The sequence below is a fragment of the Epinephelus lanceolatus genome, chromosome 9, assembly GCF_041903045.1.
Source record: "Epinephelus lanceolatus isolate andai-2023 chromosome 9, ASM4190304v1, whole genome shotgun sequence".
Lineage (NCBI taxonomy): Eukaryota > Metazoa > Chordata > Actinopteri > Perciformes > Serranidae > Epinephelus > Epinephelus lanceolatus.
Window position 1 is genome coordinate 4576102 of NC_135742.1, and position 17586 is coordinate 4593687.

Consider the following 17586-nt stretch of genomic DNA (forward strand, 5'->3'; position numbering starts at 1 on the left):
ACTTATAATTAAATACCTATGAATAAATATCTGTAGGTTTTTTTTTTACTCCACTGACATTTTTTGGTACATTTTATTTATTATTATTATTTTCTTTTTTTAAAGACATTTTCCACACAGTTACTACTTGATAATGAGCTACACCTCAACCAACTACATCAGTAAAGTCCTGCTTTAACTGCTTTCACATTAATGCAAGTAATAAGTGCATAAGTAATAATAATCTAATGATATTTCATAGTATAAAAGGAACAGGGGACATTAATTTTACTTTCTCACATTTCATATTTTTTCAGATTAAGGCCTACTTTATCACATAAACGCAATTCTGCACATTAAAAGTACTTTTATTTTACTCTACTGACGTTTTTTGGTACATGCATGTGCAAAGTAATCAACTTCTACAAGAACTATGAGCCATAAGATTATACATCAGTTTATCCCCAGATAAATTAATAATAAAAAAAGTCTTAGTCAGTAGTTCAAAATGAGCTCCACCTCAACCAGCTACAGCAGTAAAGTCCTGCTTTCATTGCTTTTGCATTAATGCAAGTCATAGTGCATAAGTAATCATACTCTCATGATATAGTATAACAGGGACATTCATTTTTTCTTTACTAAAATGTGTCATATTTACAAAAAAAGATTTATATTATAAATTGAGGCATCCTTCATTATGTAAACACACACATTAAAACTAGGTTGTTGTTTTTTAATTATTTTATTTTATTTTTACTCTGCTGACATTTTTTAGTACATGGATCTGCCTGATTTTACCATGTTGCCAGTGCAAAGTAAATCCCATGAAATTATAAAATATTCAAAATGGTCTTCATCATTTACTGTGTCCCTGAAGTCATTTCCCACCCAGATAGTTTGTAGTTTCTCACATTAGATAAGACTACAAACTGAGCTCCACCTCAACCAACGACAACAACAGTAAAGTCCTGCTTTCACATGAATGCAATTAATACGTGCATCAGTTATAATAATCTAATGATGTAATATATCATTGTGTAACAGAAACATGGGACATTGATTTTAAGAGAGCCCCCTCAACCAAGCACAACAGTAAAATCCTGCTTTTACTACTTTCACAGTTAGGCAATTAATAATTGTAATGATAATCTAATAATATAATAGAATATTTATAATATACTCAGCATACTGCAACATGTTTAAAATCACAATAATATTGTGCTGTGACTTCAGTATTGTGATAATGTTGTATACATATATACAATGTATGTATGTATGTATGTATGTATAGTTTCTTGCCATACAAAATAATCAGCAGATTAATCCATGACATAAAAAACATAAATTCAAAATGAGCTCCAACTCAACCAGCTACAACAGAAAAATTCTGCCTTTACATTAATACATGAGTAATAATAATCTGATAATATAATATATCTTAACAATCACAGTCTACTTTTAATACTTAAATGACATTTTCATGATACATATAATTAAGTAACATTTTCAATGCAGAATTTTTTCACTTGTAACAGAGTGTTTTTACTGTGTGGTTTTAGAACTTTTATTTAGGATCTGAATACTTCCTCCACCACCGTGAGCAAGTATATTATTGGATTTCAATCAGTCAGTCTGTCAACCTGAGCCCCCCCCAATCTCTGTTTTCATTTGTCAGGGCTGCAGACGGCTGAGGACAACAACAACAACAGAGCTGTCATGTTTGCTGCAGACAAGAAGTCAGGGCTTGTGAACATCCACAGAGCTGTCAGTAAATCTAACTATATGTCCAGGATCATGTTCAGTACACCAGCAGCTGCTCCATCACTCCACACTCCCTGGATGTATGGTGACTACAATCAGTATGGCTATTAATGTCCCTCACACCTCCTTCTTGTCAGAGCAGGTTTAACACATCTCCTAAACACTGCATGCTGGCTGGTCTCTGCCTTGTCCCGAACAGAGCAGCAGCAGCAGCAGCAGCAGCTCTGTGGTGTCTTTTGGTTGGTGACAGCACAGGAACATGTGGTCATGCAGCGGCCAATGCCGAGCCTGGAGCAGGCGATCAGCACTGTCAGAGTAGCAGCAGCAGCAGCAGTAGCAGCAGTGCTGGCACCAGAGAGGAACTCCGCCATCCCCCCGCAGAAAGAAACCCCCCTAAAAGAGACAGAGACAGAGAGAGGGAGGGAGAGGGAGAGATTTGGTTACAGAGCAGAGGAGGATGAGGATGCAGTGGGAAGGGGATGTTGCAGAGGATGCTGCACGGAGGCAAACACAAACAGGACAAGCTGTGTGATCCAGGTTTCAAGATGTAGGAGCCGCATCAGAGGAGCCCTCAGTCAGAGTGTGTGTGAACGCACCATAACATCAGGGGACTTGTGTTTCAAGGATAGTGAAGGTGGAGAGGCGCAACCTGAGAAGACCTCCCCTCCACCTCCACAGAGGATGACAAATTAGTCCTTATTCAGCAAGGAGCAAGAGCATCACTCCGAGGTTAGTGAAGTGCAAAGTCATACTGTTTCCACCTGACATGTTCATGTCATCCTCACTTGTCCTGTGTCTTCTTTGCCACTTGTTTTTGTCCAACATGGAAATGAGTTGCGTGTGCAGTCTCTGGTGGTTCCCTCATGTGGTGCCACTTGTTATGATAAATCATGGCTGTGTTCAGTCCCGTCCCAGCTGACCTGTCAGGAGGGGAGGGGAAAAAAAAGAAAAGCGTGGTGATGAAGTGTGGCTTGTTGTCTCTTGATGTGATGTCGTTATCCAGGATCAGATGTTGTCCACAGCTCAGCAGATGCTGCAGGATAGCCGCTCCAAGATCGAGCTGATCCGACTGCAGATTATCAAAGTCACCCAGGCTGGCAGCAGCAGTGGCGGCAGCGGCGGGAATGGTGGCGGAAACCCCAACAGCTCCACTCATGGAGGTCAGAGTCCTGGGCCATGACTCCGTTAGAGGGTCACAGAATGACACTGGGGATGTCAGGAGGGTGTTTCTTTATCAGAATTTGTTTTACTTTAGAGACATTCCTTTTGTTATGTAAAATTAGGGATGTTTCCATCTTATTCTTGTGTGTAAACAAGCTCGAAAGAGATACGGAAACATCTGTTTACAGCAAACATCAACACACGTGACACAATTTATGTCTTACTGGTTACAGTCAGATTTTCCAAATTTGAGGAGTAAGCTGGCTCGTTAAACGTGAAATCATTAGATAACAACATATTGGGATGATACAACTGTAATGCCATTTTTGCAAGAAAATCCGGCCTTTTATTCTCAAAACAATTGAACCATTACAACTATAATGGGGACTGAGGCTTGAAACTACAAGCCTCTGCACTGGTAAAAAAATCACTGAGACACTGATAGTGATAACCAATTCTATCATTCCCCGCAGATCATGTTTTGTTTATTTATTTTTGTTACATGGCTGGAAAATATAGCTCATTGCGCTTAACAATGACATTTCGTTGTCAGAGGTTAAAGTCCTCCTTTTGTTATGGGGATCACATCTTACAGAGACGTTTGTTTTTTGGGGTCAGAGAGTTAAAAGAGTTGAGAGCTGCTTGGTAGAGTTAAGACAGATTTATGGGCATGAATACTTTTGTGAAATTACAGCTGTAAGGCCTAATTTTCACACTGTTATTGTTGATCTATCTCGAGTGCTTTTGCAAACATTGCCAGTATCGATAAAGAAGCAGTGTGAGGGAATAAAAGGATTTAGTGCCATCTAGTGGTGAGGATTGCAGATTGCAACCAGCTGAAACTTCTCCTTTGTACCAATCATGAACTCCCACGTAAATTTCCTTCAATGTTCATTGTTGAAGAGGTTTTTACTGGAAACTGAATTATCCACAGAGGTCTCTTCCTCTCCAAAACAAACAGACAAGGTGATTTAAACCGGTAAAAGCACTACATAAAGCAGTTTTAATAATCTGTGGTTTTTCTGGTACTGTTTGTAGTTTGTTAGTATGTGCTCACCTTTTTTCTTTTATAACTTAAGATACAGACATTCAGGAGGTTTTTACTGGGAGCCCAATCATCTGCAGAAGTCTCTTCTTCTTCAAAACAAAAAGATCTGTTGATTTTAACCGGTAAAATCACTGAATAAGGCAGTTTCATGTTAAAGAATCAGCATTTTTCCAATGCGGCTCGTCATGGAGAGGCTGCTAACAACAGTGGCCAATGCCAAAATGCAAATGGTCCTATCTTGAGCCAGTTTTCCTTTTTTTGTTCAGGGCTATTCTAGAAACATGGCGGTGCAACACAGCGATTTCTTTAGACGAGGACCCATTCCCTGTGTACACATAGACGTCAGGTGGTTAGACACTAAAGAAAACATATTTATTATATTATATTTTTGCAGATACAGTCCCCTGAATCCTACACACTGGACCTTTAATCTTGTTTCTTTTCTTCTGATGCTACCCCAGATAATGTGGTTTAAAAATAGTTTGATTCAGTTCAATTAAAAGCAGTAATGTGTCCCAGAGCTTCCTGCCTTCCAAACATGTTGGAAAAAGCTGCAAAAAAATGTACTATTTTGAGTTTCAGTTATGTTTTTATGTTTTAAAGGTATTTCCTGTGGAAAAACTACAGTTTTCTTTTCTGGTTTTAAAAAGGCCACGTTCAGTGATGCTGAGTAACTGTATATTGCCTGTTCAAACCTTCAGTTCCAACAGAAATATCAGCGCTGGTATCAAAAACCCATATTCGCTGAAGCGTGCTTCCTGCCAACTGTCGTCTTTGTAGGTGTTATTTGTATAATCCGGAAAGTGAAACCACTCTGAGAGCATTATTAGAGACCGAGAGTAAATGTGACATTTAACTCTGAACTGGAGATGTGTGCCATCTGAAAAACTCTGAAACTTACAAAATTATTAATGGCTCAAAAGAGTATGAAATATGAGACGATGAGCACTGTCCCTTGTTTCCTTGGCTCATGTTTCCTTTCCCTGACCCCTGACCCCTTATTTCCTTTTTTTGATTCTTTGTAATGTGGTGATCTGCAGGGAATTGAAGTCCTCTTTACTGTTACAGGAAGTTTGTCCACTGTGTATGCATCAGCTGATTGTTTTTAAAGAGACAGTTAAAAGGTCTTCAACAGGAGGTCCGCAACCGCTAGGGCAGTGGCTCCCAACTGGTGGGTCGTGGTCCAAAAGTGGAATGGACCGTAAGTGACTCACAAACATGTCAAGTTTGTAAAAAACACATTTTATTTTTAAGTACAGTAAATTTCCAGCACAGAGCTTTTATTTTGAAGTGCTGTTTCTTACTGTAGAGTTAACCGACGGCTCCTTAAAAGAGACAGCAAACTAGCTCGGTGACATGGCCAAATGCAAGTATGACGCTGAGTGTATTAAACTGTACGGACGTTGAACTAGTGACTCAGGAGAAATCTGGACCCTGCTGGACCAGTTGGGAACCACTGCGCGAGGGAGTCCTCAGAGTTACTGAAGGGTTTCCACGTAGCCAACAGGAAGTGTGCTGGGCTTTGAAGCCAATTTTTGTAGTGGCCAAACAGTGATACTGCAGTTTCTGGTGTCTGTCACATGATGCCAGCAGGCCCAAAAATTATTTTTCCCATTGATTAACATTAGGAAAGAGACAAAAGAAATCAGTGGATAAATATTTTTGAGCATCAGAACCCCCGCTAAATATATTGTTTTAATATCAAGATTTGATCCATTCAGTCTGGTACATTTGGAAAGTCCAGAGGAGCCACAAGATTAAATAATTTTATCCCCATTCGAGGTAGCGCAGTACTAAACCAGAAGTTAGCCGTTCAGCCAGCAGAAGTTGGCTGCCCAGCTGCGCTCGGCTGTACTTGGCCGTGCTCAGTGACTCTAAGTCTGTTAGCTATGGGCCCAGTGATGTACGTAGAAGCAGCACTGATCACCCGAGAAATCTCTTACTTTCAGCAACTTTCATTAAAATGAATGGGGTTCCACCTTCAATGCTGTGTCCAGGTCTTTTAATGCATCCATGGAGCCGCCGATTTATTGTTTGATAATTTAAGTTTTAATGTAATCTCTCAGTTTGTGGTGCTCAAAACACCAAAAATAAATTAGAAAATAAAATACATTTAAAAAACTCAACAGCAAGGTCTCTTTCCAGAAATCATGACCAAGCAAGTGCACACAATGCCTGAAATATAAACACGTTAACAGGACACTGCAAATTCAAAATACAGATGCCAAAAGTAAACAGGTTCACATACATTTGTTCACAGATCTCATCTTTACGGAGGAAAAGTAACACATTTATAATCAAATTAGACGTTAAATAATTGCTGTTTTTAGCAGCGCTACTGTGAAGTTTCACACCCTGTAAGCATATGCATATGAAATTTGGAGCAAAATTAATGTTTTCCCCGTATCCCATACAAATATTCAACATCCAGAAACCATTTAATAATGTTTACAGTCTGGAGAGTGTTAACTGGTGCAGATTCCCCACAGTAAACTGTTGCTGCAGGCTGGAGAAGCGATGATGAAATGGATCAAATGTTTAAAACTAGACATTTAGAAGTTGATATTTCCAAAGCCCCGAGCAGCAAGAATAAATAAAAAGGATTTTTTTTTTCAGAGCAAAATGCTTCACTTCATTTACAGTGCCTGCCTCTTTATATTAACTTAGCAACAGGTGAAGGCTTTTCCTCCCCAGTCGTTTTTATTTCACCTATTAGAGCTTTCATACATTTCAGATAAGTGTCAGCTAAATGCCAGGAACATTAAATAATGTAATGTTAAGACCTTTGCTTGGAGCACCGTGACATTTTGGAGAAAAGGGGATCACTTCAGTGTTATAAATATTTATTGCAGGAATGAAAAGAGGATCTATGAGAGTGCATCGCTCCTCTGAAGTGAATTCCTTCACGCTGAAATACTCCTCCTCTCTCTCTCTGCCTCCACTTTCCTCTTCCTTTCAGGCATCTCTCCGCTCGCCGTCAGTGCTGTGGATGCTCGTTTGGCAGAGCTGCAGCACTACATGCAGAGAGAGACAGACGCGTTGGTGCTGGCCAAGGATGTGGTGAAGCAGCTGGAGGGAATCTCATCGCTGGACCAGAAGGCACTGGCTGAGGTGGGGTTCTCAATCACTTTTATTTTAAGGCAGCTCAGGGGAGCCAGAGTGCTGGGAAATAGATATGGGCTGGCAGTGGTGTAGTCAGGTGTGTGAAATCAGGGTTAATTATTGTGACCAAGTTTGGAAAATTGTATAAACTTTGACTATGACAGCTCATTTATTGTAACTGAATACTTGATTCTTTGTACTGTTAACTGCAGAATAATCTCCAGCTACAGAGAAAGGTGTCTAAAATTGGGTTTAAAGGACAGATTGGAGCTGATGCTGTAATTCCGGCTTGTTTTCTTGTCGAAAACTTATTCAAGTATGTTTTTATTACTCTCTTAACTTATAGTCTTTTACAGCAGTTGGGCTACTCTCATAGAAACAAAAGAAAAAAGAAAGTATTAGTCTTTACAATAGCTACTGTACATCCAAAATAGATATGACAGTAATATAAATAATAATACATGCATTCTTACACGCCAATGACAAATAAGAGTAAAGTAAATGAAATAACTAAAATGCTTAAAAAAAGACCTTTAGAAAATTAAATTTGGTTTGGCTCAGGAGATGTCTCAGAAAAAGTACATTTCTTTCTTCTCTTTTTTCCTACTATTCTTTATTTAAGTGTTATTCTCTGGGTGGAAAAGTCTCTGAATCTGCCTTTAGATCAGCTGTGGCTCAGAGGCAGAGTGGGTTGTCTACCAAGTGGAAGATCCAGTCTGCATGTCGAAGCATCCTTGGGCAAGATCCTGAACCCCACGTTGCTCACAATGGCTGCTCCATTGGTGTGTGAGAGTGTGTGAATGAGTACTGAGTAGCAAGTGGCACCATCGTTGATAGCCTCGGCCACCAGTGTGTGAATGGGTGAATGTGACATGTAATGTGAAAGTGCTTTGAGTGGTCGGAATACTAGAAGGGTGCCATACAAGTGCAGTCCATTTAGCTAAGTAGTTGAGGACATTTTATTTTAATGAAATTAAAGACATTTCCACCAGTGTAGTGCTGTTTGTTTAAGTACCTATGAATCACTCATGACCCAACCTGTGTGTGGCAGTTTGATTTTTCTGCAGAGGCTCTGCCTGTGTTTTCTTATTTTCTCTTTGGGACATACATGGGCTTTTTCTAAAGGAGGCGACCAAGTGCCAGACTGTAAGCACCAGAGTCAGCACAGGACAAACACAAATATAGCAAGGTGAAATGCCAAGCAAGAGTGAATCTTGGGTCGGCTTTTGCTGTCATGTTCGCTGGCCAGCGTGTTTGCAAACAGCAACCAATAATCCTGCATCTGTAAAGGTTGATTTAAGACACAAAATGTGCCCTGACAGTACTGTTTCATGTTGAGCCTTTGATCCTGGCACCTTCACCGTCTCAAAGGAGCTAAAATCTGACATTATAATAACAGCAAAAATCTGGAAAACATGTTCATGAACTCTAACCGTATCCCAAAATACCAAACAGCACTATGTTTAAGAAGACCAAACATAACAACACAATGTTTGTCTTCCCGTCAGGCTCAGTCCCGAGTGCAGGAGTCCTCCCAGAAGCTGGATCTTCTGCGGCTTTCTCTGGAGAAATGCATGAAGGAAAAGAGCCAGGAGCCTCTACAAGAGCCTGAAGCGGGGATCGACCCTTCAGAGGGATCCTTGTCCCCCCACCAGTCCAGACCTGGATGTCCACTGTCCACCTCCCCGTCCATCTTCTCTATCAGACCTGCCTCCTTGACTGGTGCGAAGCATTGCAAATATTTAACGTGCATATAAATAGATTTCTCTGCATGATTCATTTTCAGGCAGTTTGAGGTTTGTCAGGTTCACAAGTCAAGTATTTTCTCTCATTTGCAGCCTGATTCGTAGGTTATTGATTTTTTAAAACCACATTTCTTCCTAAGAAAACGACTCCAAGTTGAATTTTTCCTGTATTTTTGATTTAAACAAGCAGCCATCCTCAGTCGTATCATGGACGGCCAGTGTTTGAACACGATTTACCATACGGCTGACCTCTGGCAGGGGATAATCAGGACATGTAATCTGTTGGTTCTGGACGGTTCAGTTGTAAGCCAGTCTCTCTGTAGCTGCACAAGGCAAAAAAAAAAGGCCTTTGATGATGTAACGAGGAGACAAATCCTGGAGTTGCTCTGTTGGCAGCGAATAATGAGAGCGAGGTCTCAGAGCGGTGAAAACACTCGGGGTGATTTTCTGCTCCACAGCTGTTAGCACTACAGTGAAATGAAGAAAATTAGGATGTGAGAGCTCCAGACAGCACTGATTAGAGGCTCCAGTCACAGAGATTTATTCATGCTGACAAATGAAAGGTTTTATTTTGAAACGCTGAGTTCATTTTGGTCAACAGCTTAAACTGAGATTCATTACCAGATACTGGAAACACATTATTTAGTAACAACAGAGTTTGTGTGTAGTTACTTTTGTAACTGATAGCAACACGCATTTAATCTAGTGTGTTCTTGTAAACTGAGAGTCAAATTTATTTATAATTTTTTCAGGCAAACTTGAAGTCAGACTTCTTGGATGTGAGAATTTATTGACACCTCGAATAAACCAAGAGCAGGAAAATCATCTGAGTGCAACTGAGGACGGCTCAGCTGCTGCTCACAAGACAGACGGAAACGCTGGTGAGTGGACATTTTGGATTTTTAAAACATTTAGTTTTGTTTTTACATTTTACTGATTTGCAGAGAGTTTAGCTTTTTTTCTCAGCTGTGTTTCCTACCGAAAACGCAGTAGGAGAGCAATATAAATAATAATACAGAAACATACAAAAGAAAGAGAAAAAAGCAACGCTTAATTTTACAGGTTTATAATTTCTGAGTAACTATGTTCTGAAAAGAACAGTGGAATTTGGTATTTGGTAATTGGTACATTTCCAACTGACCGCAATTACTTGCTACAAGAAAAAATGTGAAATTTGTCTACAGGCAAGCCTGCAATACTATAAATTGTTATAATAATTTAATAACAATAAATAAATGAATATTTTAAATTTAGCCCTTTTCCCTTAAATTGGTACCCTGGAAATCCAGAGTTCTCGCGAGAGCACAATTTGAATTTGCTCAGCGAGTCACTCTGGCAGTCAGTAATGATGCTCATTACCCATGCTGTTGGAGCCGAGCTGCACCAATCACATCGGTGTATCTGATAAAGGCGGGCCAGAGGCGAGCTAAACAGATGACGACAGCGCTGCGACGACGACGTCCGGAATCAGTCAGTAAACATTGCAAGATGGCTACGGATGAACACCAGTTGTTTGAAACGGCTTTGGCCGCTACAATGAACGAGTTAGACTTGGCTTTTTCTCTAAAAGAGGAACAGAAGACGGCGCTCGAGTCTTTCCTTTGCAAGAAGGACGTTTTTACTGTTTTGCCAACCGGATAATCTACCAGTTAGCTCCACTGGTAGCTAAGCGTATACGTCACCCCGTGTATTGTTCTGATTGGTCGTAGTGTTATCCAATTACATGCAGTGATATTTACAAATGCATGCTTGGTGCCGCCCCTCAAGTTGGGCCATTTTCATTACTCATGGCCAGACCCTAAACCTTTCGTTCTTTGAGGGGCAAGTAGCAGATGTCCCAGTTACCTCTGCAGCATTGTGTTGCAATCAAGTGTTGGAATGATCTGAAAAGTTATTCCCCGATCATATTACATGCCTCACCTGATCCATGTTCTTTGCTCTCGAGCACTCAGAACAATAAAATACAACATATCGTCTTTGTTACATCGATGTAGTTTCCACATTTCAACTTACAGAATCACCATGTGTGCAGCATGTGAAGGCACCTCTGGTCCAGGCTCATTCATTTAGTGCTTTTGCTGCACTACTAGGGTTGCAGCAATATACCAGTTTGAAGGTATACCTTGACATAAAAGTTGACGGTTATCATACCATGTGTAGTGGCTATTTTTAAGCTGCATTGTTTTCGTCTTTGCCTTAATTCAATCTTAATAACGACAGGAGACTGCTTTACCCGTTGAGTCGCCTCGGCAGCAACGCTAACAAACGAACACGGTAAAACAACCGTATTGTAAAACTGAACAATTCACAGTAAAGGCTTCACTTCCTGTTTTTCACGTATGTACGGTAGCCGCACAGGACCAATATAAACATTTGCAGAGGTCAAAGTATACAGGAACAAAGTGACCTCACATATTTAACAACCTCGTCAACATTATACTGAAATATATTTCTCTCTGTATTGTAGCAACTCACACCATCTAACAATAAAACAAACTGTGTACGTTTGCTTATCTACGACATTGAAAAAAAATGCAACTGGATGTTGAATCTCACCTTTATTTTAGTTATTTTTAAAGGAGAGATTTTTTTACTTCCATTTTTAAAAAATGGTTTCAAGTTTCAGTTCTACTTATAAAATGTTTGTTTAACCAACAATAACTCTTCTGTTCTCTTTCCTTTAAAGGGAGATTTCGGTTTATATCAACCTGTCTCCTATCGTCCTAAATTTTTTTCAAGTCACTAGTGACATAGAAATAATAGTTAGCATGTTAGCCGTTAGCCTAGATACAGCCGGGGCGCATAGTAGCGTCAGACCTGTTAAAACGTAAGTGATCGGGCATCCTTTCCAGTGCAAAGTTAGTCCACTAAACAAGCTTTTTCTCCACAAAGACCGCCTCATATCGTTAGGATAAATGTCAGAGAACATATAGAAAACGACATGTAAACGTGTTGTCTTACCTTACCGGTGTGGTGCCATGTTTGTTGTTTACCATTTAGCTAAGGCTGCAACCCATTCCTTGCAACAGAGGTATTCCTCTTCTGTGGGCATTGGGGTGCAGTATTCACAGGTAACGTTACACCACCAATCTCCAGAGCTAAATCCTTCCAGCAGCCATTCCTCCTCTGTCGTCTTCTAACATTACCTGTTGTGCCTCTCTCTCTCTCCTCCTCCGTTCTTCAATTTCACGAAGCTCTTCGTCAGTGTATTCTGGCTCAAATAAATAAGGGCGGCCATCGCCTCTCGATGTGGAAAGCCTATATACTAACATTCCACATTTAGGTGGTCTTCAGAGTTGTTGTCTTACCTAACCGTGTGTTTACTGTTTACCTCTGCTTCCCAAAGTGCGGCCGAAATATCGCGAGAACAAGCAGCAATCTCATACCGTGCCTGAAATCTCGCGAGAACAAGCAGCAACAGCTGGAAGGCAAAACCGGACAGTAGCCTGAAAAGTTCATTCATTTATTTTATGAAAGATTTATAGAATAATGGCTGACTTTTTGCCAGACTTCGACTTCGTGGAGGAGGAATTTGATTTTGCAGAGTTTGATGGCCGCCCTTATTTATTTGAGCCAGAATACACTGATGAAGAGCTTTGTGAAATTGAAGAACGGAGGAGGAGAGAGAGAGAGGCGCAACAGGTAGAGGACGAGAGAGGAGGAATGGCCGCTGCAAGGCTGCGTAGCTCTGGAGATTGGTGGTGTACCTGTGAATGCTGTGCCCCAGTGCCCACAGAAGAGGAATGCCTCTGTTGCAAGGAATGGGACCGGTTGCAGCCTTAGCTAAATGGTAAACAAACATGGCACCACACCGGTAAGGTAAGACAACACGTTTACATGTCGTTTTCTATATGTTCTCTGACATTTATCCTAACGATATGAGGTGGTCTTTGTGGAGAAAAAGCTTGTTTAGTGGACTAACTTTGCACTTGGAAGGATGCCCGTTTAATTAAGTTTCAACAGGTCTGACGCTACTATGCGCCCCGGCTGTGTCTAGGCTAACGGCTAACATGCTAACTATTATTTCTATGTCACTAGTCACTTGAAACAAATTTAGGACGATAGGAGACGGGTTGAAATAAACCGAAATTTCCCTTTAAGGGTCGTTCTGACTGATAATAAGATGAATTCTGTAATAACGTGATACTGTGATATGTTCTGAGACAGTTATCGTACTGTGACACACCGTTGCAACCCTATGCACTACATTGCAACACGTTAAAGATTCATGAGCATTCAGATGTTCCACAGGCTGACTCGGTACATACTGTACACTAAAAAGAGTCCTTCAAAAAGACTGATTCGTTCATTGTTGCCCGTCGCTAATCTTACGGTCTTGATGAACGGACATTGCTCAGTTGTACAGAGCTATTTTTGTTGTTTTATCAACATTGATTTACACTTGTTGCAGATATTGAGCGCGCCTTTCTAAAACTGAACCATGTTTGTTGTGAAGTATGAATACTTGTGTGAAGGTTAATCTAATATCAGCATGCTTACTGCATTTTATGACGTTACATCCTCTGTCACGGATGTTTGAAGTCATCTCAAAAAGCCATTTGCTAAATGGCATGACATTTACTCGCTGGTTTCATAAAACTGAACAGAAAAGACAAACAACAAACAAGTATAAACTCGTTATAAGTTTGCAGATTTGGAAGCAGGAGAATCACTGTAGAGTTTTCCTGTGTGGCTCAGGGGGAAAAGCACGCCATTAAAAGGATTAATGTTTCAGGTTTGGTTCCAGCTGTGGTGATCCACACTAATTTTATATTTAGCTGCTGCTCTTAAGATAATCCTTCATCCTTTATTAGTCCCACAGTGGGGAAATTTGCACTGTAACAGCAGCAGAGAAAGTAGAAGCATCAGCTGGATATGATAAATAGGTAAACAGTAAAAAACAAAGTTGTAGTATTGACAATCAGTTTGCTCTCATCAGCTCTGTTTCCAGAGTTGGAGATGAGCTGGTGAACATATTGAGCATTTAGCAGGTAAACAGAGACAGGTATTTCCCTCAGGAGCTGGTGGAGACCAAAAACAGAGCTAAAAGAAAGTGACTCTTGGTGCACATGACTTTTGACAGGATGATAATGTTGCTGTGTGTCTGCTAGATGCAGAAGTAGGTGGAAGTTGCTATAACTAACATGTTCATGAGATGATATGTCAGTCTGTCTACTTGTTGTGGAGTTTTTCTGCCCCCAGAAAAGCTAAATGAAGCTGCCAAATGCAGCTTTAAGTTCATTTAAATTACCCGTCCATACTCCCACAAGACTTTATCAACACAGAAACACCATTTTGCATCTTTGAACATTCTCAGATCTTTTATTGCACACATGAGATACCTGGTTGGACCCCCTTCTGCCTTCAGAACTGCCTTAATTCTTGGTGTCACAGATTCTATGGAGCTCTATTGGACTGAGATCTGGTGACTGTGGAGGCCATTGGAGTACAGTGAACTCATTGTCATGTTTGAGATGATTTGAGTTTTGTGACATGGTGCGTTATCCTGCTGGAAGTAGCCATCAGAAGATGGGTACACTGTGGTCATAAAGGGATGGACATGGTCAGCAACAATACTCAGGTAGACTGTGGTGTTTAAACCATGCTCAGTTGGTACTAAGAAAATCTCCCCCACACCATTACACCACCAGCAGCAGCCTGAAGCGTTGATACAAGGCAGGATGGATCCATGCTTCCATCTGAGTGTGGTTTTTCCAACCTTCTATTGTCCAGTTTTGGTGAGAAAACCCGTGTGAATTGTAGCCTCAGTTTCCTGTTGTTAGCTGACAGGAGTGGCACCTGGTGTGGTCTTCTGCTGCTGTAGCCCATCTGCTTCAAGGTTGGACAAGGTGTTGTTGCTTCAGAGATGCTCTTCTGCACACCTTGGTTGGAACCAGTGCTTATCTGACTTCCTGTTGCCTTTCTATCATCTTGAACCAGTCTGGCCATTCTCCTCTGACCTCTGGCATCAACAAGGCATTTTGGCTCACTGGATATTTTCTCTTTTTGGGACCATCCTCTGTAAACCCTAGAGATGGTTGTGCTGAAAATCCCAGTAAATACTCAGACCAGCCCGTCTGGCACCAACAACCATGCCACGATCAAAGTCACTTAAATCACCTTTCTTCATCATTCTGATGCTCCGTTTGAACTTCAGTGTCATGGGTTGTGTGTGTAAGGCAGCAAGGAAAAGGACCCAAATGCAGTAAACCAGACAGACAGGAACTGTTCACTGATTTAATGGTTAAGTTATGAGAATAGGTTTCAGGCAAAGGCAGCAGTCCAAACAGACGTAGGTGAGAATCCACAGGTGAGCAGGAACAGGTCAGATAAAAGATGCAGGCAGGTTTGAGAGGCTAGAAAGAAAAGGTACAAAGCAACATTTACTATCTTCAGCTGAATGGAAAAAGAGGGATGTTAGATATACTGACATAGTGTCTGGAGAATTAGACACAGGTGAGCAGGAGGATGTAAAACTCAGAGGGCATCTTGCAGACAGGTGGAGAGTAGCAATGACTACAAAGCTTCATAGAAGTGCAGAAGCCTGTGGAAGTGGGAAAAACAAAAACACAGGCAGCAGTTTTGACCTTCAGCTGACGGATCAGACAATCAGACAGTTGCCTGGAAACACTTTCTGTAAACACACTGACTGAGTGAGCAGGGGGATGTTGTACACGACAGATCCTGATAGATGTTAGGATCGAGCTGGTGGTGAATTTTTGTTTCCAGTGACGTGTTGTTTCTGTCTGCCCCTCAGCGGAGATCAGCGCGGTGCTCAGGCTGGACACCAGAGTGGTCGGCCAGACACGCTGTGCAGCTGTCAGCAGGCTGAACTGGGATCAGACGTTCTGCATCCAGCTGGAGAGGGTAAGTCCAGTAACTAATGTGAGAGAGACCCCTCTGCTGCTGTGGAGGAGGACGGAGGACTGTGTGCTGAGGTAAAGAGAAGAGAAGGGAGTGGCGCCAACATCTGGAGGAGAAGCGTCAGTAGGAGATGGGATGTGTGTGGGCTTTGAATTGAAAAGACTGATCTTGTCATGTTGCCGCCGTGCACACAGACCTACTTGAAGTGGTGGAATGTAACTAAGTACATTTACCCAAGTTCTGCAGTGAAGCACAGTTTTCACAGTGAACAAGATCACACTGGAGTTGGCTTCATTGGACCTTTCAAGTTTAGATTATGTTATTACTCATTTTATCTTTAGTTTCACTGACCAGCCTTTATGTATCTCTCTTTATGTATCCGTCTCAAAACCAGGATAAAAGCTTATCCAGCGGCTTGTATCACAAACCCAATACACTTAAGTTCCTTTTCCTTACAGTGCTAAACTGCCAACAGCACAGGAAACACTGCATTTTTGTTTCCAACAGTTATTTCAGTTGTTTCACCGTTTGCCATTTCTGCTGCTGAGGATAGTAACTGCAAAAACTTAACTGATACTCTTTGATAACTGGGAATAGCTACTGATAGCTACTGGGGAAATCGAAAGGACTAACCTCTTCCTGTTTAGGTTGCACAATGGGTGATTCACGTCCTTTGTGCCGGTAATGGAGGCTTTATTTTCCTGGAAGATCGAACCCACTGACAGACAGAAGTACACAGTGAAAGTGAGGCTTATGAGGAACCAATCTGAATGTTGACTGTCATTATTCAATAGTTACTATATTGTGCAATGGATATTTACTTTATAAGGAAGAATTCAAGCAACAAAAACCTGTGTATTTCCACTCGAACCATGAGCACAAATAGAGTTCTTTATTACAAGTCAATCACATGCAAGTGAGTGCAGTCATTACCTGTAGTAACTCTATTAAAAGTGAGCCCACTTTATGGTACCAGAAAATCTGAGCTGCTCCTAAAACCAATATGTGGGATTTCTTTTTGTCTTTATATGTATTTAATCATCCTTTTAATCTACACTAGAGGACGGTCACTCTGCTCAGGGCTGAGTTGTGTCTGGTTTTGAGGCTCATGTAACCACTGTTCATACTGTGGAGAGTTTTATTAGTAAACTGTAACTATAAAATGAAAGGATGTTTTGCTGCCTCTCACAGCAGCTGGAGTCTGAGAAAAAATAACTTCATTCACTGGGCCGACTGCCGGCGACTTTTAAGGTGGAACGTTAACTTGTAATGTTACTCAATGCATGAGTTGATGACGTGAATCCATCAGCACACCTTAAATTTCACTGTGACAACTTTGACCATCACTTTAGTTTTTATATGACACACACTTTTAGTAATGAGTGGATCTTCAAGTGTTTATATGTATTAATTTCGGCCGTTTTATGTGGACTGCATATATGCTAATCCTCACTCGAAGGTAAGGGTCGAGTAGCGTCAGGCTACAGCAACACTAAACCCCTGAGCTTGCCTGAGAAGGACTAAATGCACAAAGCTGCTATTTTTAAATATCCCATGGAGAGAGACTCTCACTGCAGCCTGTTCTATTTTGTTCTGAAAATGTGGGTGTGCAGCCTCGTTCTGTGGACGATAAACCAGGTGCAGACTTCCATCTGTAGCTATGTTTCCATCCAAAAGTGATTTGAATCATTGGGAAATGCCCATTAAAAGAAATACGAATCCATTCTTCTTCTTCTACGTTTTCTGGTGGTTGGCAACCAGCTTGTAAATGCATTACCGCCTTCCCGACCCGAGTGTGGATATCACCATGGAGAGAGGTGCGCTACGTCAGGCTTAATTCGAACATAACTGTTTCCATCCCCCATTTTGCGAATCAACATTTTTTCAAATCAACCAAAACCCGGCTAAAGCGAGCGTATTTTAGTT

At 41.0% G+C, this 17586-nt stretch overlaps 1 protein-coding gene across 1 annotated transcript in view; it reads left to right on the plus strand.

Annotated features, from left to right (window-relative positions):
• The first annotated feature begins 2156 nt into the window (after positions 1–2156).
• The window catches only part of LOC117252884 (serine/threonine-protein kinase N2-like), a 30027-nt gene continuing 14597 nt past the window's right edge, over positions 2157–17586 (plus strand). Inside the window, exons 1-6 of the mRNA XM_033620131.2 lie at positions 2157–2469; positions 2744–2900; positions 6909–7060; positions 8560–8773; positions 9549–9677; positions 15554–15663. Coding sequence (XP_033476022.1) covers positions 2750–2900; positions 6909–7060; positions 8560–8773; positions 9549–9677; positions 15554–15663 — 756 coding nt within the window. The 5' untranslated portion in view covers positions 2157–2469; positions 2744–2749. The remainder of the gene's footprint in view (positions 2470–2743; positions 2901–6908; positions 7061–8559; positions 8774–9548; positions 9678–15553; positions 15664–17586) is intronic.